At 40.2% G+C, this 23,458-nt stretch overlaps 1 protein-coding gene across 1 annotated transcript in view; it reads left to right on the forward strand.

Moving 5' to 3' along the window:
* CTSO (cathepsin O) overlaps positions 1-23,458 on the forward strand; it is a 95,607-nt gene that overhangs the window by 6,637 nt on the left and 65,512 nt on the right. Inside the window, exon 3 of the mRNA XM_061385776.1 lies at positions 17,727-17,952. Within this exon, the coding sequence (XP_061241760.1) occupies positions 17,727-17,952 (226 nt within the window). The remainder of the gene's footprint in view (positions 1-17,726; positions 17,953-23,458) is intronic.

The raw sequence follows: 23,458 nt of genomic DNA on the forward strand, positions 1-23,458 counted from the left end.
TTCGAGAGGACTCTAAACAATCATTTAGCGAATGTGCTATACAATGTAGTCAAGCTTTAGATGAACAGTTGTATTTACATGAGAGTAAGGATCTAATGGAGAAGGCCATGGCACCCCACTCCAGTACTCTTGCCTGGAAAATCCCATGGACGGAGGAGCCTGGTAGACTGCAGTCCATGGGGTCGCTAAGAGTCAGAAACAACTGAGCGACTTCACTTTGACTTTTCGCTTTCATGCATTGGAGAAGGAAATGGCAACCCACTCCAGTGTTCTTGCCTGGAGAATCCCAGGGACGGGGGAGCCTGGTGGGCTGCCATCTATGGGGTGGCACAGAGTCGGACACGACTAAAGCAACTTAACAGCAGCAAGGATCTATTAGATCCTTGTGCGTGTCTGCTAATTATCACTTCAAGGAACCATATATACATTTATTCATAACTTGTGTGGAATATAAGATCCATTAGGATAGGAACCCTTCCATTCTGACTCTTCATTTTCCTTCCATGCATGGGAAACAGCAGGAACCCCATAGATGCTGTCAAATGGATGATGTCATTTCCCTCACCTGTCAAACACATCCATGAAGTAGGCTCTACTGACCCCCATTTCACAACAGATGACAATTAGATCCACTAAGATTTATTAGGCTGCCCAAGGTGTTCAACTAGAGCCAACTCTGACTCTAAAACTCATGCTGTTACACTACATTTAATATTTCCAGGAAGGAAAAAAAGCACAGGAAAAGCAGTAAGTAAATAATTCTGGTGGTTTGCTGTGCAGAATGGTCCTCCCACTTCCCAAGGTCACTTGTTGCCGTGGTTTCTTTTATCAGCACTCACACCAATTATAGTTAAGCTATCAACCTCCTAAACCAAAAATAGCTAACATTTTCAAGTAAATTAGAGCAATGTGGATGATCTCTTTACACCTTCAGTTATATTTCTCTATTGCTCTCAATTCTGACATGCCAAAAAGAAAAAAAAAGAACAAAACAAGATTCTTCTCTGAAGGGCACATGTGTGAAAAGTGTGTTTGAAAATTGCTCAGGCGTATCTGACTCTTTGTGACCCTATAGACTGTAGCCTGCTAGGCTCTTCTATCTGTGGAATTCTCCAAGCAAGAATAGTGGAGTGGGTAGCCATTCTCTTCTCCAGGGGATCTTCCCAACCCGGGGATCAACTGCATTGGCAGGCGGGTTATTTACTATCTGAGCCACCTGGGAAGCTTTGTAGTGTGCATCCGTACTAGTAAGCTTCCAGGTTTCATTAACCTCAGCACACAGTGCCACACTGCGGAGACAGGAATGTCTTTGTCTTTAGATGATGCGAAACAGTAACACAGCACAATTCCCTTTTATCTTTTGGGAAAAAGAAAAACAGGTGATATCCCAGCATTTATCATTTTTCTTATTTTCTTCCTTTGAGATCAGACCTTTATCCAGTGGTTTAGAACCTTCAAATCAAGTAACATAATATAAAACATTGTAAAATGGCAAAAGATGTGAGGAAAAGAAATATTTTGTGTATCTATGTTCTTGGAAGGAGTGATGCTAAAGCTGAAACTCCAGTACTGTGGCCACCTCATGCGAAGAGTTGACTCATTGGAAAAGACTCTGATGCTGGGAGGGATTGGGGGCAGGAGGAAAAGGGGATGACAGAGAATGAGATGGCTGGATGACATCACCGACTCGATGGATGTGAGTTTGAGTGAACTCCAGGAGATGGTGATGGACAGGAAGGCCTGGAGTGCTGCAATTCATTGGGTCGCAAAGAGCCGGACAGGACTGAGTGACTGAACTGAACTGATGTTCTTAGAAAATGTGTTTCTTTACCTAAAAATGAAATGATAGTGTAACATCATGGTACATCACATCTAGAAGCAAAAATAAAACCATGAGCTTTAACTTTGTCATTTTGCAAGTTTTGGAAAGTTCAGGCCCCAGGAGCTGTAGTGATCTGCACTGCATAGCAAGTTGGAGGCAGGTTATAAACAAAACAATAATCTCTTTGCTTCCCATTCTATTGTTTTTCCACCCAAATATCCTGCTTCTTATCTTCTAGTGATGTTCCAAAATCTTATCTAAAAAGAAGAGCTAGAACACATTAGTTTCCTTAAAAACATGATCCTTATCTAATGGAGAGTTTATAAATCAATTATTTTCATTTAAACCAACAAAAAGACACCAATAGAAATAAAAACAAAAATTCCAGCAATTATAAGGCAAATGTTTACTTTTGATACATTGTGTATATTCAGATGATTTGCTTTAAAGTTGACATATATTTTGAAAGGTGATTTCTTTGTTAATAGAAACTATCTCACACATGTGATTGAGTAGAATATTTCTCACACACATATATACATACATGCTTCCCTGGAGGCTCAGATGGTAAAGAATCTGCCCGCAATGTGGGAGACCCAGGGATCAGGCCTGGGTCTGGGCCTGGGAAGATCCCCTGGAGAAGGGAATGGCAACCCACTTCAGTATTCTTGCCTGGAGAATTCCATGGACAGAGGAGACTGGCAGGCTACAGTCCATGGGATCGCCAAGAGTCGGACAGGATTGAGTGACCAAAGCTATGTGCACACGCACAAGGGCACGTGACAAAAGAAAGGCAAAGCTGAGCTATTATTAACTTTTAATGACAACTGGGACCACAGAGGTCTTTGATTTTTGCATGCCATCCACATGATAAATTGGTGTTTCATGTTGTTCGGGAAAATAAAGCAAATTTAAGTAAAACATTTTTAATTAGTGGTTTAACTACGTGATTAATGATGCCTTTTTAAAGTAAATGCCTGTACCAGTAAATGAAAAACTCATTATTTCCAAAAGCTGGTTTCTTCCACTTAATGACTTCTCCTAATAGGCAGATAAATTGAACAACAACATATGAAACCTATTAAGCTGCACATTTTCACAGAGAACAAAATTGAATGTTGTTGATCAGCTAATCAAAAGTAATGGAACAAACATTCTACAAAGGCTTCTCTTAAGTTGGTGTGAAACTTGCTTTGAAACAACTATACAACAGAGCTTAATCTTATTTGCTTAACAGAATCATCTGAACTGAAATAAAAAGCACTTACCAAAAGAATAACTTAGCCCTTGAAAACACAATTCTGGTTGTGTTTATGCTGTATTTATTTGGAAGCAACTTCAATCCTACTTGAAATGTCCAGAAAATAAAATGTACCCCCAAAAAAGAGGTCAACTAGATCTCTAAATATCTGGTTAAAAATATTGACATTACACAGCATTCCAAGCCAAGATTCTTTAAAAGTCAGTAGTAACACGGAATTGCCAGTGGGGTATAATAACTAGAGACTTGGCCTCAAGGGTCAGCTGGACTTTGTCTGACTCTAGCTTAGAATTTCACAGGTGAATGTCTTTTGACTATAGCTTAGACCTCACTGGGCCTCAGTGGACTCATCTGCAAATTGACATAATAATATTACCTATTTCAAAGTGTAATTGTGAAGTGTGAGGTGATGCATTATTCACATGTATTAGCTGGAGATCCTGTTTTGCTGCTGCTGCTAAGTCACTTCAGTCGTGTCCGACTCTGTGCGACCCCGTAGATGGCAGCCCACCAGGCTCCCCCGTCCCTGGGATTCTCCAGGCAAGAACACTGGAGTGGGTTTCCATTTCCTTCTCCAATGCATGAAAGTAAAAAGTGAAAGTGAAGTCACTCAGCCATGTCCGACTCTTTGAGACCCCATGGACTGCAGCCTACCAGGCTCCTCCGTCCATGGGATTTTCCAGGCAAGAGTACTGGAGTGGGGTGCCATTGCCTTCTCCAAGATCCTGTTTTAGTAACCATAATTATTGCTATATATCTGCTGATAAAACATGGTTAATATCTTCACCAGTCAGTTGTGCTTATCACTATTTAACAGGGTCCAAAAAGCAGAGATGGTACATCTGCTTGTTTGGAAACTTTAATCAGTTTCCCCTATGCTGTTTGTACAAACAAGTTCTCAAAATAGAAGAAAAGTATAGCTGTGTGCTTTCCAGGTGGTTCAGTGGTAAAGAATCCACCTGTCAATGCAGGAGCCACAGGAGACTTGGGTTCTATCCCAGGGTCAGAAAAATCCCCTGGAGGAAGCATGGCAACCCACTCCAATATTTTTGTCTCAAAAATCCCATGGACAGAGGAGCCTAGTGGGCTACAGTCCATGGGGTCACAAAGAGTCAGACACAATTGAGCGACTGAGCACGCATGCACGCACATGGCTGTTGTCACCAGAGTTTCCTAAGGTGACCCTGTACCACCCACAAGTATAGCACTGAGGGCTAAAGTTAAGACGCCTTAACTTCACCTTGAGGGGGGAGTATTTATTTAAGGTGAAAGTGAAGTCGCTCAGTCATGTCTGACTCTTTGCAACCCCTTGGACTGTAGCCCACCAGGCTCCTCCGTCCATGGGATCCTCCAGGCAAGAATACTGAAGTGGGTTGCCATTTCCTTCTCCATTTCCTTATCCTCTTATTTAAGGTAAGAGGATATTTATTGGATATAATTTAATAAACTAGGACACTCTCCATTGTAACTTATTTCTGTCAGTCTCAAAGTCTGGACTGTGCTCCCCTCTGTCCCTGTTTACTGAAAGTATACTCATCCTTCAAGGCATGAATACCATTTTTTTTTTTCAAATAGATATATGTCAATAGACAAATTGAATTAGATTATTCTTTCCCTCTGATGCAGCAGTAAGATTCTTGTACCTCTGTTTGGCCATCCTCTATTCTGTTCCTGTTATTCTACAAATGTCTTGCTGTGTATACCACAAGGCCACGATCTGAAATATCTTCTGAGTTCATTTCGAATCCCCAGAGGGCTGCAAGGACAGACGTGGTCTGGGGCTTCCCTGGTGGTCGTGGTTAAGACTGCCTGCTCCAATGCAGAGACTGAGATTGGATCCCTGGTAGAGAAACTAAGATCCCACACCCCGTGCAGTGCAGCCAAAAAAAGGAAGAAGAAGAAAGGATGTTTAAAAACAAAAAACAGAAAGAAATGATCTGGCTCATACCTCCTCTCTACATGGCTCAGCACTCCCATCTGGAGCAAAAGTATCTGGAAAGCTCTATTCTTGGCTGTTCATGTATCTGTCCTCATCCTTCTGGTTTCAGCTCAAAAGTCAATCCAAAAGAGAGTCTTTCTCTGACACAACTTTCAAAGTATCCAAGCCACTCTCCTCCCTCACCTGGACCAGAGCAGTAGCTTTGGAACTATCCCCTGTGAACAGAGACTGTTTTCTTCCCTCCCAATATAGATGCCTTTCTTCCTTTACCATCTTAATCACTGTAGGTAGGACTTTAGGTACCATGTTGAGTAGACGTTATCTTGTTCCTGATCTTAAAAGCTTTCCGTCTTTCACCACTGAATATAATGTTGGGTTTGGGTTTTTCATATGTGAACTTAATTATGTTGAGATAGCTTCCTTCTGTACCTAGTTTGTTGAGTGTTTTTATCGTGAATTTTGTCAAATGCCCTTTTTGCATCAATTGAGACAATCATGTGGTTTTTCTCAATCTCATTAATGTCATTTATTATGTTGATTTTATTACAACATCAGGCATGCAGTGAAATTGTCCCCATCTCCTGTTGCTGACCATCCTTCAGCTCTACCATCTCCCACCTCCTCTCCTTCTTCCAGTCAGCAACTGTTCTTGCCTGTTCACTCCATGTGAGCCCTGTATGCCAGCTGTTGTACTTTTCAAGGCACTGTACTGAAAGATTCAAAAATGTTTTCTTTATTCTTTGTATTTGTTGTTATTTATTATTTGTGTGAAAAGCATTATAAACATATTACAGTACAATTCTATAATAGCTGATTATGCCAGTTGGGTACCTAAGCTAACTTTGTTGGACTTACAAAGTGGACTTACAAACACACTCTTGGAAAGGAAATCATTCATATGTAGGTAACTTGCTATATCTTCTCATTCAATAGTTTTATGAAGCAGATTAAGGCAAACTGAATGGAATCAGACTACACTGCTAGATCTAGGTACCAAATACACAAACATTTACTCCAGAATTTTGAGCAAATGAGCTAAAATATATAAACCTTTTTTTTCTATCCACAGTCAGCCAGACTCAAGGATACAGACAGAGGTTCCAGACCACAAAGTCCACCTGGGTTCTGCAATGAGATTGCCAAACTGAGAAGTCTAAAGGAACAATCCTCACAAAACTCCCCTTGATTCATACTCCAGCTGGTAGGTTGAGGGTCTGCAGGACCCCTCTCACTTCGGACCAGCTGACTAAACCTGAGGGTGCTCACAACTTCCTTCAAGATTAAGAATTTCCTAGAACAACTCACAGCATTCATAAAAATTAGATATACTTAGTATGTCTATCGGAGAAGGCAACAGCACCCCACTCCAGTGCTCTTGCCTGGAAAATCCCATGGACGGAGGAGCCTGGTGGGCTGCAGTCCGTGGGATCGTTAAGAGTCGGACAAGACTGAGCAACTTCACTTTCACTTTTCACTTTCACGCATTGGAGAAGGAATGGCAACCCACTCCAGTGTTCTTGCCTGGAGAATCCCAGGGACAGGGGAGCCTGGTGGGCTTCTGTCTATGGGGTCGCACAGAGTCGGACATGACTGAAGCGACTTAGCAGCAGCAGTATGTCTATATTTCCTTTGTATACAATTGCTGTTGCTGTTGTTCAGTCCCTAAGTCATGTTTGACACTTTGCGGTCTCAGGGACTGCAACACACCAGGATTCTCTGTCCTTCACTATCTCCCAGAGTTTAATCAAACTATTTCCATTGAGTGGGTGATGCAATTACTATTACTGTTTAATTATAGCCAAAGGATACAAATGAGAATCAGCCAAGGTAAGAGGTGCAGAGTAGAATGGGGGGAAGGGGTGCGAGGGTGTTCCAAATGTGAGGCTTCCTGGTTCTCAGGAATGTGTACAGACCGTCACCAACCCAGACTGTCACCAACCCCAGGGGCTCAGCAGACCTCAATATTCAGAGTTTATACCTGTGTTTGTTTATACCTGTCTTTATGTAAGCTTGGGCGATTGAGTCATTGCCATGTGGCTGAACTCAATCTCCAGCTTCCCACTTCCTGGAGGCTGAACTGATGGTCACCTGGCCAAAAGCCCTAATCCTCTAATCAAATGGTAAGTCTTCCTCATTAGCATAATGCAATCAATGGCAAACCACTCCAGTATCCTTGCCTGGAAAATCCCATGGACCGAGGAGCCTGATGGGCTCAGTCCGTGGGGAGACTGAGTGACTAACAAACAGAATCATCTCATTAGCACAAACCATGCAGTGTGGGCCTGAAGATCCACCATGAATAACTAGGATACCTCATCCCCCAGGTAACTCCAAGAGTCTAGAGGATACTTCCTGGTAACTGGGGACAAAGGCCAGATCTCTATGGACTGAGGCAAAAATTTTTATTATGTGTTTCCCAGTTTATAAAATGAGTTTAATAGCAATCTTATATATTGGATTTTTCAAGAATTAGATGAATTTGACATGTAAATTACTTGTATAGCTCATGGAAAACTCCCGAAAAAAATTTTAGTTGTTATTATGATTATATTTTCTTTTTCTGCTAGTCCTAATTCATTTACTCCCTTGACAACTGTATAATGAAAGTCTTCATAGTTCAATTCTCAGAAGAAAGTTCATATATTTGCAAATGGAGCTGTAGAAGCAATCTAGGAGTCACCTTGAGGACTTGGAGAAATTAAAAGCTCTAGCTGATTTTCCCAAAGTAAGCATGAAAATTAAGTATGAAATAGTAATTTATGATACTGAGTGAGCTGTTACATGCAGATCACCATTCAAAATGAAACTCAGAAAAATGTGGGGAATATTACAGAAAGTGATTAGTGGGCTCAAAATTGATTAAATGAAATTTTTTATACTTTAATTTTTTTCAATTTATGGAAGAAAAATACATTTTTTTAATTTGTTTATTTTCTCACATTGCAGTAAAACATGAAAATAATGATCAGTATGTCCATCCAGTTAGGCTATGTGTCTGAGAAAAATATCTACTTATCTAATGTGCCAACTCAATAACATGCAATACCTCTGCAAAAGGAAAATAAATGAGTAAAAGAAATATATGGAGGCTATTAATTTCACAGATGAAACCAGTCCAACAAATTCTCATTAACCCCTGTACTAAAATGTTCTGTGAGACCAATTTGTGTCCTGCCAGAACTGTGTATTTAATAGTATCTTTATAATTTTAATTTTTTCTCTATCTTTTTCCCAAAGGCCTCAGTATTAAAATTAGAAACTATGCATCACAATTATAAGGTTAATCTTTAACTCTATCTGCCTGTTGCTCATCTCTGGCTAAAGTGTAGAGTAATATGTGGTGGTGTATAGTGAATGAATGAAAAAAAGTATTTTTTAAATTTCCATTTGTTTCACATGTAATTGGCATATATGATAATGCTCCCAGTGATTTTAAATAATTAATGTTACATTATTTGCATCATATAAATATTTGGGTCATAGAATTATTTGGGTCATAGAAATAAAATGTTATCTTTATTTTATGATTCACATTATCAATGAATACAATAAAGCTATGAATCTTAGATGCAATCCTGGCAATATTGGTCCACATGGTAGTCAGAGTCTGACTCAGAAATAATATGGAAACATGAAATCCTGTTTGTTACATTTTCATGTATGTTGTTGTTCAGTCACTAAATCCTATCTGACTCCTTGCGACCCCATGGACTGCAGGCTTCCTTGTCTTTCACTAACTCCCAGAGATTGCTTAAATTCATGTCCATTGAGTCAGTGATGCTATCTAACCATCTCATCCTCTGCTATTCCCTTCTTTGCCTTCAATCTTTCCCATCATCAGGATCTTTTCCAATGAGTCAGCTCTTCACATCAAGTGGCCAAAGAACTGGAGCTTCAGCTTAAGCATCAGTCCTTCCAATGAATATTCAGGATTGATTTCCTTTAGGATTGACTAGTTGGATCTCTTTGAAATCTAAGGGACTCTTTAGAATCTTCTCCAGGATCACAATTCGAAAGCATCAAAATTCTTTGGTGCTCAGCTTTCTTTATGGTCCAGCTCTCATGTCCTTACATGATTATTAGAAAAACAACAGCTTTGACTAGGCGGACCTTTGTTGGCAAAGTAATGTCTCTACTCTTCAATGTGCTCTCTAGGTTTGTCATAGCTTTCCTTCCAAGGAGCAAGCATCTTTACCTTCATGGCTGCAGTCACCATCTGCAGTGGTTTTGGAGCCCAAGAAAATAAAATCTGTCACTGGTTCCACGTTTTCCCCTTCTATTTGCCAAGAAGTGTTGGGACCAGATGCCATATCTTAGTTTCTTGAGTGTTAAGCCAGCTTTTTCACTCTCCTCTTTCACCTTCATCAAGAGACTCTTTAGTTCCTCTTCAGTGTCTGCCATTAGAGTGGTATCGTCTGCATATCTGAGGTGGTGATATTTCTCCCGACAATCCTGATTCCAACCTGTGATTCATCCAGCCCAGAATTTTTCATGAGGTACCCTGCATAGAAGTTAAATAAGCAAGGTGACAATATATAGCCTTTATGTACTCCTTTCCCAATTTGGAATCAGTCAGTTGTTCCATGTCCAGTTCTAACTGTTGCTTTTTGACCTGCATGAAGGTTTCTCAGGAGACAGTAAAGTGGTTTTGGAGTTCCCTTGCTTTCTCTATGATCCAGTGAATGCTGGCAATTTGATCTCTGGTTCCTTTTCCTTTTTAAAACATTCCAGGTTCCTAGGCAATATTTTTTTTTTTTACAACATCAGACTTTACTTTCACCACCAGTGCATGTATGCTAAGTCACTTCAGTTGTGTCCAACTCTTTGTGACTCTATGGACTGTAGCTCGCCAGGCTCCTCTGTCCTTAGGATTCTCCAGACAAGAATACTGGAGTGGGTAACCAAGCCCTTCTCCAGGGGATCTTCCAGACACAGGGATCAAACCCATGTCTCTTATGTCTCCTGCATTGGCAGGCAGGTTCTTTACCACTAGCGACACCACAACTGAGCATCATTTCTGCTTTGACCCGGCCTCTTCATTCTTTCTGGAGTTATTAGTAATTGCCCTCTGCTCTTGCCCAGTAGTATATTGGACATCTTTTGACCCAGTGAACTCATCTTCCAGTATCATATCTTTTTGCCTTTTCATACTTCCCATTGAGTTCTCATGGCAAGAATACTGGAGTGGTTTGCCGTTTCCTTCTCCAGTGGATCATGTTTTGTCAGAACTCTCCACTATGACCTATCCATCTTGGGTGGCCCTGCTTGGCATGGTTCATGGCTTCATTGACTTTCAGAAGCCTCTTCACCAAGACAAGGCTGTGATCCTTGAAGGGGTTTCATATATGTATGTTCATTTAACTGACAGTTTTCCATCTAGGTATTAGTCAAATATTGCTCATGGATTGAAAAAACTTATACTATCAAACTGGAAGAAAAAAAAAAAAGGCAAACCTGCATTTTAGTAGCTCCAAGACCTGCTTTACAGACTCATTTAGCAAGTACTTTGGGTGTGGGCATGGAATGAACTCACACATGATGGGGGAAACCCCAAATAACTGTAAATTTGTCGGTTTCCTTATATCTGCTGGCAACCAAAATTTGTCACTGGCCATCTGCCTTCACAAGGATTAGGTTAGTAGCCACTGTTGCTGCTGACATTCAACACCCCCTGAAAGGAGTTCAGGGCAGAGATCAGAAACAAGGTGCTCTGTGCTCTGGGGAAAACTGGCAGAAAAGTTCTTCAGACAGATATTTTCAGGAGAAGAGACTTCATGAGCCCAACTCTTGTATCTCCTATCTAGCATGCATGCATGCTAAGTCGCTTCAGTCATGTCCAACTCTGTGCGACCCCTTGGATGGCACCCCACCAGGCTCCTCTGTCCCTCGGATTCTCCAGGCAAGAAGACTGGAGTGGATTGCCATTTCCTTCTCCAATGCATGCAAGCATGCTAAGACGCTTCAGCCATGTCCGACTCGGTGCAACCCCTTGGATGGCAGCCCACCAGGCTCCCTTGTCCCTGAGATTCTCCAGGCAAGAATACTGGAGTGAGTTGCCATTTCCTTCTCCTCTCCTATCTAGAAAAGCACTAAAATAATTAACAGAGATATCTGCTCCTTGTGACTAGCAACAAGCATCCGCCAAAATATGTGCTTAACTACATGTACCCATTCTCCAAAACCACATATATACTGACCTTCCTCCCCACCTCCACCCTGCCTCTTTGGAGCAGTTTCTCAGAGCTGTCTTAGAAGCAGTCTCCTGGACTGCGGTCCTCATTTTCCCAAATAAAATTTAACTCACAACTCTCACACTGTGCAATTTTTTTTTCCCTGTCAATACTGCCAATTTTGGTTTTGTATTAAGGTTTCAGAAACCTTAGTAGTTTATATTTCTATACTGAACCATACTCAACTTCAAATGATACAAGAAGTTTGAAAATATTGTCTAATTTGTATATTATGGCTATCATGGATTTTAGCTTTTATCTTCATTTTTCTTTGACTCTGTGAAGTATTATGTTGTATACTCCATGTTTACTGAAATATGCCCTCAGATTACCCTTTTGCTTGCTCACTATTGCTTTTTCCCTCTCAGACCTCTCAACTACAGTTGCTTTAGTAGGGACAGGCTGGAATATACTCTTTACTTAAGGTTTACTTGTGGTAAATGTCCTAGCTTTCATTTACATGAAAATGCCATTAGTTTGCTGTCATGTCTAAGATACAGTTTTGTAGATTATACACTTCTATGTCTATGGTTATCTCTTTCAGAATTTTGAAGCAGTAGCCATTGTCCTCTGGTTTCTATGGAACAATCAGCTGACCATCCAACTGTTAGTTCTTGGATTGTAATCAGCCAGTTGTCTGTGGTTCCTTGTAAGATCCATGTGTCTGTAGTGATCTGCTATTAGCTGCACTGTGTTTGGGTGCCTATAACCAGGAGGGGAGACGGGGTCAGGGGGCCTCACCCTGGCACCAGTCACACTGGAGGCTGGATAGCTCTCTATGGTGGAGGCTGTTCCATATCTTGTAGGAGGATTAGCAGATACCTGGGCTTTACTCAGTCAGTGCCACCTGTTAGACCACAGCCCCCTCCCCAGCTGTGTCCACCAAAAGTGCCCCCAGAAACTGCAAATATCCCCAGGGAGCAGAGTCATTTCACATTGAGAGCTGCCCAGTTAGTTTAAACAGCAATCACAAAAACACCTTCAAAATGTAGATTATAACAATAGATTATAACAACAAATATTTATGTCTCATTTATGCTACATGCCCATTGGGGGTTGACCATGGCTTTGCTCCATGTCTTCATTTGTCTGGGATCTAGACTGGTAGATAAGCCTTTATTTAGGACATTTCCTCGGAGAAGGCAACGGCACCCCACTCCAGTACTCTTGCTTGGAAAATCCCATGGACGGAGGAGCCTGGTAGGCTGCAGTCCATGGGGTCAATAAGAGTTGGACACGATTGAGCAACTTCACTTTCACCATTCACTTTCATGCATTGGAGAAGGAAATGGCAACCCACTCCGGTGTTCTTGCCTGGAGAATCCCAGGGATGGCGGAGCCTGGCGGGCTGCCATCTATGGGGTCGCACAGAGTCGGACACGACTGAAGCGACTTAGCAGCAGCAGCAGCAGCAGGGCATTTCCTGGAATCACGGCAGGAAAAGAATGAAAGGGAAGAACAGCTGGACAAAACACACACTAACTCTCAACACTTCAGCTTAGATGAGATCCTTAAACACTGATACTTCCACTTCATTAACTAAAGCAAGTTGCACTGCCAAGCTCAATATTAATTGGGTGAAAAGCATTTTCCTCCATAGGAAGGATCAGGAAATGTTTGAGAGTAATAATACAGTCTCACAGAAGATGAATATGCTTTCATTTATTTGACCTCTTGAATCTGCTGATGGCAATCTTTTGTCACCTCTAAAGGAAATCAATCCTGAATATTCACTGGAAGGACTGATGCTGAAGCTGAAGCTCCAATATTTGACCACCTGATGCAAGAACTGACTCGTTAGAAAAGACCCAGATGCTGGGAAAGATTGAAGGCAGGAGAAGAAGGGGATGACAGAGGATGAGATGGTTGGATGGCATTACTGACTCAATGGACATGAATTTGAGCAAGCTCCGGGAGATGGTGAAGGACAGGGAAGTCTGGTGTGCTGCTGACTAAGGGATCAGAAACAGCCGGACATGACTGAGTGACTAAACAACAGCAACAATATACTCTCAGTATAACTTCCAAAGTTTTCTCTCTTCATTGTTCTTCTCTTTCAGAATTTCGATCAGTGGTGTATTCAACTTTCTGAACACTCTTCTTCTCTTACACTCTCATTTTTACATATGCTTAATCTTTGTACTTCATTCTAAATAATATCTTTAAATACATCTTTCAGTCTAGGCTTCCCTGGTGGCTCAGAGGTTAAAGCATCTGCCTGGAATGCGGGAGACCAGGGTTCGATCCCTGGGTCGGGAGGATCCCCTGGAGAAGGAAATGGCAACCCACTCCAGTACTCTTGCCTGGAGAATCCCATGGACAGAGGAGCCGGGTAGGCTATACAGTGCATGGGGTTGAAAAGAGTCGGACACAACTGAGCAACTTCACTTTGATACTTTTCAGTCTACTCATCTTCTCTCTAGCTATATTTAAGAACCTATTCTTCTATTGATTACTCTTAAATTTTTATGTGTACATTTGACTTAATAAAGATGTACATTAATATTTCTGTATTACTACTATCAGAGAGCTTTGATCCATCTTACATTATAAAATTTGTCTGGCATAGTAGTCCCTCTGTGTATTTAAAATCTCAATTTTTTAATTTATCATCATTAAATTGTTTTTATATTTTCCATGTATGTAAAGTATGCATTTACCAGCATCATTTTAATTTTTTACTATAGCTTTCTTCTTTTCTAAAAACTTCATCCTTTCATTTCAGCAAAATTTTAAGACTGACAAAAATTAACCCTTATTTTAAATATCTTCATTTTACCCTCACTGTTGAAGGAAAATTTAGGTTGATAGTTATGTTCTCTCAGTATATTCAAGGTCATATTTTTTTATTCCTCGATCTTCACTAATATGAAATTTACAGTCAAATTATAATTCCTGCAATTGTTTATAATGTATGATTTATCACTGCTCACTTTAATTTATTTACCTTCATCTTTGTTGTTCTGCAGTTTTTCTATAATAAATCTCAGCACCTAATTAAATATCAGGACTTAACTACCTTCTATAATCTAAGGAATTATTTTTTATCAGTCCAAGATATAATCTATTACTTATACTAATTTTGCTTCTTCTCTACTTTTATTTGTTTTTTCTTTTGAAACTCTATTAGATAAATGTTGGCTCTATCTTAGTCTACCTTTGATATCTCAATGTTTTAATGCTTTCAATCTGTTTTTTGTTTTTGCTTTTTTCTGTGTTTAATCAACTGGAAGAGAAGATAGTTTCTTATACAAGGCACAGGACATTTTAAAAGATGCTATAAACAGGTACAAATAAATGTAGAACAAACTGGTCACTTAAATGCATAAAAAGTAGGAAGAGTTTTCTGTATCATATAAATAATGAAAAATTTATTCAATGGCAAGCAACAAAAAAAATCAGCATTTTAGGTAAAAATGTAAAAACAAGCATTCTCATACATTAAATGCAAATCATTATCTGAGTGAAGTAGACTCATGCTCATATATATCTATATATATATATATATATATATATACACACACACACAATGTATAATATTATATAAATATATATATATAATGTCTTTTTTCTTAGTTTGTTACCAAAAATTCTTAACACTATAATGGTGAAGAATAGCAAGAAGGTTTATAAAAAACAGAAATTATCTAACAATATTGCTGAACTCTGTCACTTTGTACCTAGGTTTGTAAATTTTTATTATCCTCTCATTATACACTCTGAAATAAAAAGGAAACAATAGGAAAATCTATTTCATTCCTCCTTCCAATAATTCTTACAATCATCACTATGATTCCAAGCTCAGAGCAATCAGCCAAATGTAACTTCATGTCCACTTGAATCTTCACAGCTGTGACATTTCATTCCACCTTCCCTTTGACCAAGATTTCTCATAGGACCAGTCCCGGCTACACCGCAGTAAGATATTAATAGCTTTCCTACTAGACAGTAAAGAATATGAATAAATTTAATTAAATCTTTGACTTCCAGACATGAAAAATAACAAAAAAACAAATTGTCCCTGAACCAAAAGTACTTAAATCATTATTGGTTGTTGTTGTGGGCAAGTGATGGGTTGAACAGAAGGAAGCCACTCTTGGGAAATTTTGTTCAGCCAAAGAAAAATAAAGGTCAATATGCCTCATGTGAGTAAGTAACTCTGAAAATTATACAGGAGTTTCTGCTTTATGTGGAATATTTCCAAACAAAAATGTCTAAATGCTCACGATGATGTTACCAAGCTTTCCACATATCTACAGCTAATTCTTCTTTTTCTTGATATTACCCAAAACAGCAGCAAGCATCTGCTGGGAACTCATGGTGACAAAGGTCACAAATTGTTCCTATGCTAAGCACACCTGAGTGGGTTTAAAGCAGAAATACTCAAAGAAAAAGGAAGAGAAAGATAGGCTTCTATATAATGGCTCATGTTGTTAATGTTTATAAATTTCAGAGAGAAGTAGGTTGAAAGAAATTTGTTCACCTTCTGTAATGTCATAGCAGATATTTCCAACTAAATAATAATTTTTGCTTTATTTTTGCTTGTTGATGGAAAAGGTGACCTTGAAAGCACATAAATGATCTATCAAAATTGAACATCAAAATACCCCAGTTACATTTAGATTGCTTTTACTCCTACAGACGTAGGGAAGATGCAGGTCATTGGAGCACAACAAAGAAAGCATATAAGTAGCATCATTTTAAATGATGCTATATAAAAACTTGTCATTCTTTATTTGGCCACTTGAAAACCCCAGGTCTTTCATTTTGTTAAAGTTTCTGTAGAAATTCATCTTCTCCCCTACTTCTAGAGGGACCAGGTAGGTGGTTTCGATGGAAGATGGGAATAACTCCACCTGAGAGCCCTAAACAATCAGAGATGGCTCGGAGACAAGCCCGGAGTCTGCTGCTTCATTGTCTCCATGCTTCTCTGACTTAGAGAAGTTTTCCTGCTCTGGTCCTTCCTTCAACTCTCCTGATCCCCCTATGGCAGTCTTGGTGAGAAGACACAGACTAACCCTTCCTTCAGTGGTTTCCCTAATAAACTGTACAAATTGTGGAAATGCAGGAACCAGCAATCACTTTCCACCATCTCAGCCATCATCAGCATCATTGTGTAGGCAGGAAGAAAATAAAACTTCAGCAAACAGTCCTTTACTGGGAAAATAAGTGGCCTGAGATAACTCCCTTCAGAACTGCTCAATTACACTAATACAAGAATTTAAGAAAAACAAAAACATTCACACTGGTGACAGCATCACTAGAATATGTAACAAATTGTATATTGGTGTTGCCCTGAAGAATGCCACTTCTCTTGCTTGGCGTTTTAATGCTAGTGCATTCTCAAGTTCCAGATGACAGCTGCAGAGCCAACATTTTAAAGCCATCAGAAAATTCATGCTACACAATGGTCACAGCTGGACCCATCGATCAAACTCTTTTTCCTCCAGTGAGATTCAGGAGTTGTCAGATAATTGAACAGTGCATGTTCTGGACTTGAGAATTTTAGCCATGGGAGCTAGATAGAGAAGAAAGCAAAATGTCAAGCTTTTCTTGTCATTTTAGCCTAAGAAGATTTTTAAAACTCTGCATGATGCTAGGATGCTTCACAGTATCTGCATTCAGAACTGGGCCCTATAGTTGCTATCAGCTCCATTGGTCCTTGAGGTAGAGAGCATTTAAATTTAAATGTTGAGGATTGAAGTAAAACGTTGATTCTTACCCTTGTGAAAGCAGATTGTTCAGTATGCATGAATATTCCTGTCTTTCTGGCCAGGGTCCAAACTAAGAAAAAGAAGCTTATGATTCACTATCTCAGGTGTGACTGGCCATCAGCTCCACTATTTGTACACTTACAGGTGATACCTATCAGTTAAGATGGTTTTCACTGGATGATACAGAAAACCCTGATTCTAAAGGCTCAGGTTATGACATTACTTTTAAAAATCCTATATAAAAGCACTTTGAAGCTAAGGCAGCTCCAAATTCAGTGCAATCGGGGCTTCAGTTGCACTGCCTCTGGGGCTGCCTGACTCTGCCATCTGCTCTTTTGTTTCACACTACACTCACGAACACCGTCTGTACACCGGCCTCAGCATCAGTGCCTTACACGTGTTTCAATTCATGTCATCCTCATAGCAGTCCTGCCCGGTAGACCTCTTATTATTCTTATTTTCACATGAGGGGACTTGAAGTACATATTGACTCAATTATTCTCAGCATATCCAACGTTGTCCACTTCACGGAGAAGGGGAAGGAATCATGGGAGACTGGGCACCTTGCACAAGACCAGGTGGCCAGCATGTGGCCAAGCTGGGGATAGACGCCAGCATCCCATTCAGAAGACTATCTTCTTTGCTGTCAGGCTGTCTAATCTTATGCTTGCAAGTTGGACGGGGGTCTTCAGGAATTCCTTCCACATGGGAGAGTGTCAAAGGGTAGATGAGGTGCCCACTCCCTTGTGTTCACTTTAAGAGCCAGAAGCCCTTTGCCAAGAGCCCCTGCAGACCTTTGCTGAGGTCTCACTTGCCAGAACTGTCCCACCTGCCCCATCAGGTGGTCATTGGCAAGTGGACCAGCAGCACTGTGATGGGCTCCAGCCCTCAGGATTCATCCTGCAGGGATGCGGAGCTGGGCTCACCCAAGTCTCCTGGAGAAGGAATTGCAGGACAACTCTGCCCATGGGGACTTGGAAAGGATGGTACGTTGCCCACAGCAGGGTGTCTGCTGTAGGTATCCACCATAGAAGCCACGTTCCCAGCATGTTCAAGCAGGCACCAAGCACATGAAGTCGAAAAGTCCTTAGCCTCAGTCTTCCCTTTGGAATTTCAAATCATGGTATCATTGTGCCAGACACACATCAGAGAAGACCATGCCTGGAACAAATCTATCCCCATTTGGATCCACCTTAAACCAGAAATCCGTTCTTTGCTCTGACAACATATGTGTTGAAAACCTGTGTGTCATTTTTCTGGAGTTAGAGGTACAGAGGTGAGGAAGCAGTCAGATTTGTGGAATTTACATGAGAGTGGAGGAAAGACTTGGCTGAGAAAATGTAAATGAATATTATAATAGCAAGGGAAGGGCCAGCCCTCAGAGTGGTGGGATGAGGTGGGGGATATTTTAGAAAGGGTAGTCTAACAAAGCTTCTGAGAAAAGGTTCAGTATGCATGAATATTCCTGTCTTCCTAGCCAGGGTCCAAACTAAGAAAAAGGCTTCAACAACATGAAGGAAAAAGGAGGTGGCTTGATAGAGTTTAGCATCAGGACTCTGAGGTTCAAGGACATTGAATGCCAGGGAAGCTGCACACTTGTACAAACATCACCGCTTGTACCTCTGATCCCTCAACTGCATAAAGAGGACATCTCATATGACCACAAGGAGGATTAAATGAATGAGTACCTTTCATGATCCTTGTACTATAGGGCACCTGGAACTACGTGAGTGCTTGGTAAACATGAGCTTGTGTCATCTCTGAAATAGTAGCCTGGGTAGAGGTGAGAGCAGGTTATCCTAATAGGAAAGATGCTCCTGGGAAACAAAAGGCAAGGTGGGAGCCCGTGGAGTGGAGGCTGAGTGAACAGGGAAGAATGTGGTGGGGGATGCGATCTGAGATGGAGGTAGGGGCCTCAGTACTCTTCTTAGTAAGTCCCAACTCTGGCTCTTCATCAGGTGACCTTCAGATGAGTTAAGCTGAATCTCTAAGTGAAGCTCAGGGTTAGATTCTGAAGCTCAGCCAAAGAGGAAAATCACTGATGTCCATTTTGCCTGCTAAAGAAAGGAGCTTAACTTTTTAAGAGAAACACCAAGCCATTGAAATATCCATCATGTCCTTCCCTCTTCTGCCTTCAACCTTATTTCTGCACATCGAGTTCTTGACTATCGTTCAAGGATGTCACATTCTCTGAGGTTAGACGGCTCCTGTGACAACTGTTTCTTCCTCCAGACCACCAATATTTTTCCTTTACCTCCGGATGACACAGAACCTCATAGACTGTGTTGTGTTGTGTCCATGACTTTCCTTCCACACCAGGAGGTAAATTCTTCCACTGTAGGAACCAGTGTCTTGCACATTAAGATACAAAGAGGTATTTTTAAAGAATGAATTTAGGGGCCTTTCTTAGAAACAATGACTAAGAATAAAAACTAATGTTATTTAAGGACTTCCCTGGTGGTCCAGTGGCTAAAACTCCATGTTCCCAATGCAGGGGACCTGGATTCAATCCTTGGACGGGGAACTAGATTGCATATGATGCAACTAGACTCTGCATGTGTGCATGTGCTCAATCACTCAGTCATGTCTGACTCTTTGTGACCCCATGGACTGTAGCCCACCACAACTTCCTCTGTCCATGGAATTTTCCAGGCAAGAATACTAAAAGATCCCACATGTCACAAGGAATATCAAAGATCCCTAGTGTTGCAACTAAGACATGGCACAGCCGAATAAATATTTTTTTTAAAAAAAGATATAAAAGTAAAGCTAATGTTATGCCAAAGTCCCCATTGCCTTGGGAAATCAGCCAGTTCAACATACATCAAAATGTCAAGCACTGAAAAATGAAGAGACCAAAGATATTTTTATCATGTTAGAGATAATTGCTGAAATTGGAACCACATAGAATGTCATGATGCAAGAAGGAAAGAAAGACAAAATAAGAATGTAAAATGTGGGTTCTAAGTTTCATTTGCTCCAACAAATTAAAGTAACATAAAACACAAAGTTGGAATAGGAAATGGCACCTCACCCCAGTATTCTTTCCTGGAAAATATCATGGACAGAGGAACCTGGTGGGCTACAGTTCATGGGGTCACAGAATTGGACATGACTGAGCAACTGAGCATGCTCAGTTCTAGGTCTTCATCATGGTACACAAAAATGATAGATTCAATTTAGGGGCAATTTCAAAAGAACCAGAAAAAAATCATGGGAAAACGGGATCCCTCAATTTAGACTGATTTAAGACAAAATTGTTTGAAGGCTTAAGTGTGTGTTCTACTTCCTAGATATAAATGTGCTCAGCTTTATGTGCACAATTTATATTGATTTGTCATGTATCATCTGTTTTTCATGACTGTGATTGGCCACCAGTTTGTCATAAGTTCACAAGTGGATGAATATTGAATGGGAAAGAAAGAGAACTTAGCTTCTGGGGCTTCTCAAGTGTTTTACAATAAAATAAATAAGAAAAAAATAGGTTGTCAAATAGAGGTGAACTCCGTGTGGAACAATGGCAGTAACTTTACTTGGGAACTTACCTTGAACAGCAGTCTACAAACAAAATAACTGTTAAAAATGGCCTTGTGAGTTCAGGGCTGGAAAAGCATTTAAACGTCTGGCTAACTCTCGTTCATGTTGTGATGTATAGTTCTCTTGGGTGCAGACTGTCAAACTGAGTTAATGTCAATGAAAGAAAATGGGAGATGGACTTTCAGATGTTCTCATTCAGCTAAAAAGAAAATTACAGTTCAGAGTTTTTACTAAGGTAGCTTTCCAAACACCCACTCAGTGGGATGGAAACGGTGCTTTAGAAGAGAGGGCTCATGGGAATACTAAAAGAACTTGGCATCATTCATCATTTTTTACAGTGAATCCAGGCCATCACTTCTATGCTTTCAACTCAAAAGAGTAAACAGGTGCTAAAGATAAAGTGATCTTCCCTGTAGCTCAGGCAGTAAAGAATCTGCCTGCAATGAAGAAGACTGGGGTTCGATCCTTGGGTCAAAAAGATCCTCTGGAGAAGGGAATGGCAATCCACTCCAGTATTCTTGCCTGGAGAATCCCATGGACAGAGGAGCCTGGTGGGCCACAGTCCATGGGGTCGCAAAGAGTCGGACACGACTGAGTAACTAACACTACTACTACTAAAGATAATAATCACTGGATTCACATGGTCACTCAGTTGGTTAGGTAAATCGGGGATAGATACTCTTAAGCAGCTTCCATCAAACCAACTGCCTGCATCAACCAACTGATACCTTTCATTCCCTCTTAGTTCATCCTCGCCAATGTTGGCCACGGCCCATGACCTTCTGAACCTCGCCTTCTACAGACATTAGGTCAGGAATGGTAACACAGCAGCCTTTAAAGTTGATAGCAGGGGCATTCAAGATAATCTATATGGGTTTTTGGTTTTTTTTTTTCTTTTCTATGTTTTTTTTTTTTTCTTTCCTTGACATACAGCAAAACTTGGACTTTGGTAAATGCAAATGTAAAAAACTTAGACTGAAATTTCCTAAAATTCAAATTTTACACAAATTATACCTGTATATATCATTCACTGGGAACCTTAAGTCTCCTTCTGTTTTCTAAACTCAAACATTTGTACAGCATCTGACAGTTAAATATTTGGAGCTGTCTCATGCTGGATGGTCCTCTGACCAGCAATTTAATTTCAGAACATCACCACTTTTGTCAGTAAAGCAGGGTTTGTGCAGTTCTTTGACTTTGTTTTTGTTGGTGGTGTTCATTGGATTTTATAAAGTATCTGCTGTTATGTTTTGTAAAAATAGAGTGGGAAACAAAAATTAAAGTGTTGATACTTGTTCTAACAAGTCTCAAAAACTTAACAAGGATGGATAAGATTAAATTGGTCACCTGCCCCAATAAACTACTCAGTTGGCCTGAAGTTAATCTGAAGTTGGTCTGAAGTTAGTCAGCCATGAGCACAGTTATGAAGTTAGAGATCAAAACATAAGACATGCAATGTTAGAAGTATTCCTAATTGTAACCTGAAATTTATCTTTTAAATTATTAGTTAAGTTTGCATAGATCTTTATTTATGAATTATTTTTCCTCTTCAATTTAGAGTAACTGTGTGTTCATGGGAGACTAAAGCTTTGCCTACTGCTATGAGACTAGCTATTGATGGGTGGAATGGATTCCAGGTTATTTAAATTTATACAGATATGCAACTGAAAAATATAACCTCCAAATGGATCTAATGTCAAGATTAAAAGCACATGAGGTCTTAAGGTCTGAAACTACTGTATATCTGCAGATGTTAAAAGGAAATGTCCCTGTTTAAGATATTAATATACAGGATAAAAGGAAGCATTTGGTGTAATTCAGTCCTATCTCTAATGATTAAACTAACAATTTTAAATAAACTAGGAAACATGAACATAAGAGTCAATCAAATACTGAGCACAGAGTCAAGTATGAAAACTCAAAATTGGAATAATTTTGAGTAATTCATGGAAGCTAAGGGAAGAGAGTTAGACAAGGCTGTGGTGATGTAATCAGATTGGCTAGTTTTCTGCGATTATGGTTTCAGTGTGTCTGCCCTCTGATACCCTCTCACAACACCTACCATCTCAATTGGTTTCTCTTACTAGCCAATCTGATCACACAGACCACAGCCTTGTCTAATTCAATGAAACGAAGCCATGCCATGTGGGGCCACCCAAGATGCACAGGTCATGGTGGAGAGGTCTGACAGATTGTAGTCCACTGGAGAAGGGAATGGCAAACCACTTCAGTATTCTTGCCTTGAGAACCCCATGAACAGTATAAAAAGGCAAAATAATAGGATACTGAAAGAGGAACTCCCCAGGTCGGTAGGTGCCCAATATGCTACAGGAGACCAGTAGACAAATAACTCCAGAAAGAATGAAGGGATGGAGCCAAAGCAAAAACAATATCCAGTTGTGGATGTGACTGGTGATAGAAGCAAGGTCCAATGCTGTAAAGAGCAATACTGCATAGGAACCTGGAATGTTAGGCCCGTGAATCAAGGCAAATTGGAAGTGGTCAAACAGGAGATGGCAAGAGTGAATGCCGACATTCTAGGAATCAGCAAACTAAAATGGACTGGAATGGGTGAAATTAACTCAGATGACCATTATATCTACTACTGTGGACAAGAATCCCTTAGAAGAAATGGAGTAGCCATCATGGTCAACAAAAGAATCTGAAATGCAGTACTTGGATGCAGCCTCAAAAATGACAGAATGATCTCTGTTCATTTCCAAGGCAAACCATTCAATATCACTGTGATTCAAACTTATGCCCCAACCAGTAACGCTGAAGAAGCTGAAGTTGAATGGTTCTATGAAAACCTATAAGACCTTTTAGAACTAACACCCAAAAAAGATGTCCTTTTCATTATAGGGGACTGGAATGCAAAAGTAGGAAGTCAAGAAACACCTGGAGTAACAGGCAAATTTTGGAATACGGAATGAAGAAGAGCAAAGGCTAATAGAG

The sequence above is a fragment of the Bos javanicus genome, chromosome 17, assembly GCF_032452875.1.
Source record: "Bos javanicus breed banteng chromosome 17, ARS-OSU_banteng_1.0, whole genome shotgun sequence".
Classification (NCBI taxonomy): Eukaryota; Metazoa; Chordata; class Mammalia; order Artiodactyla; family Bovidae; genus Bos; species Bos javanicus.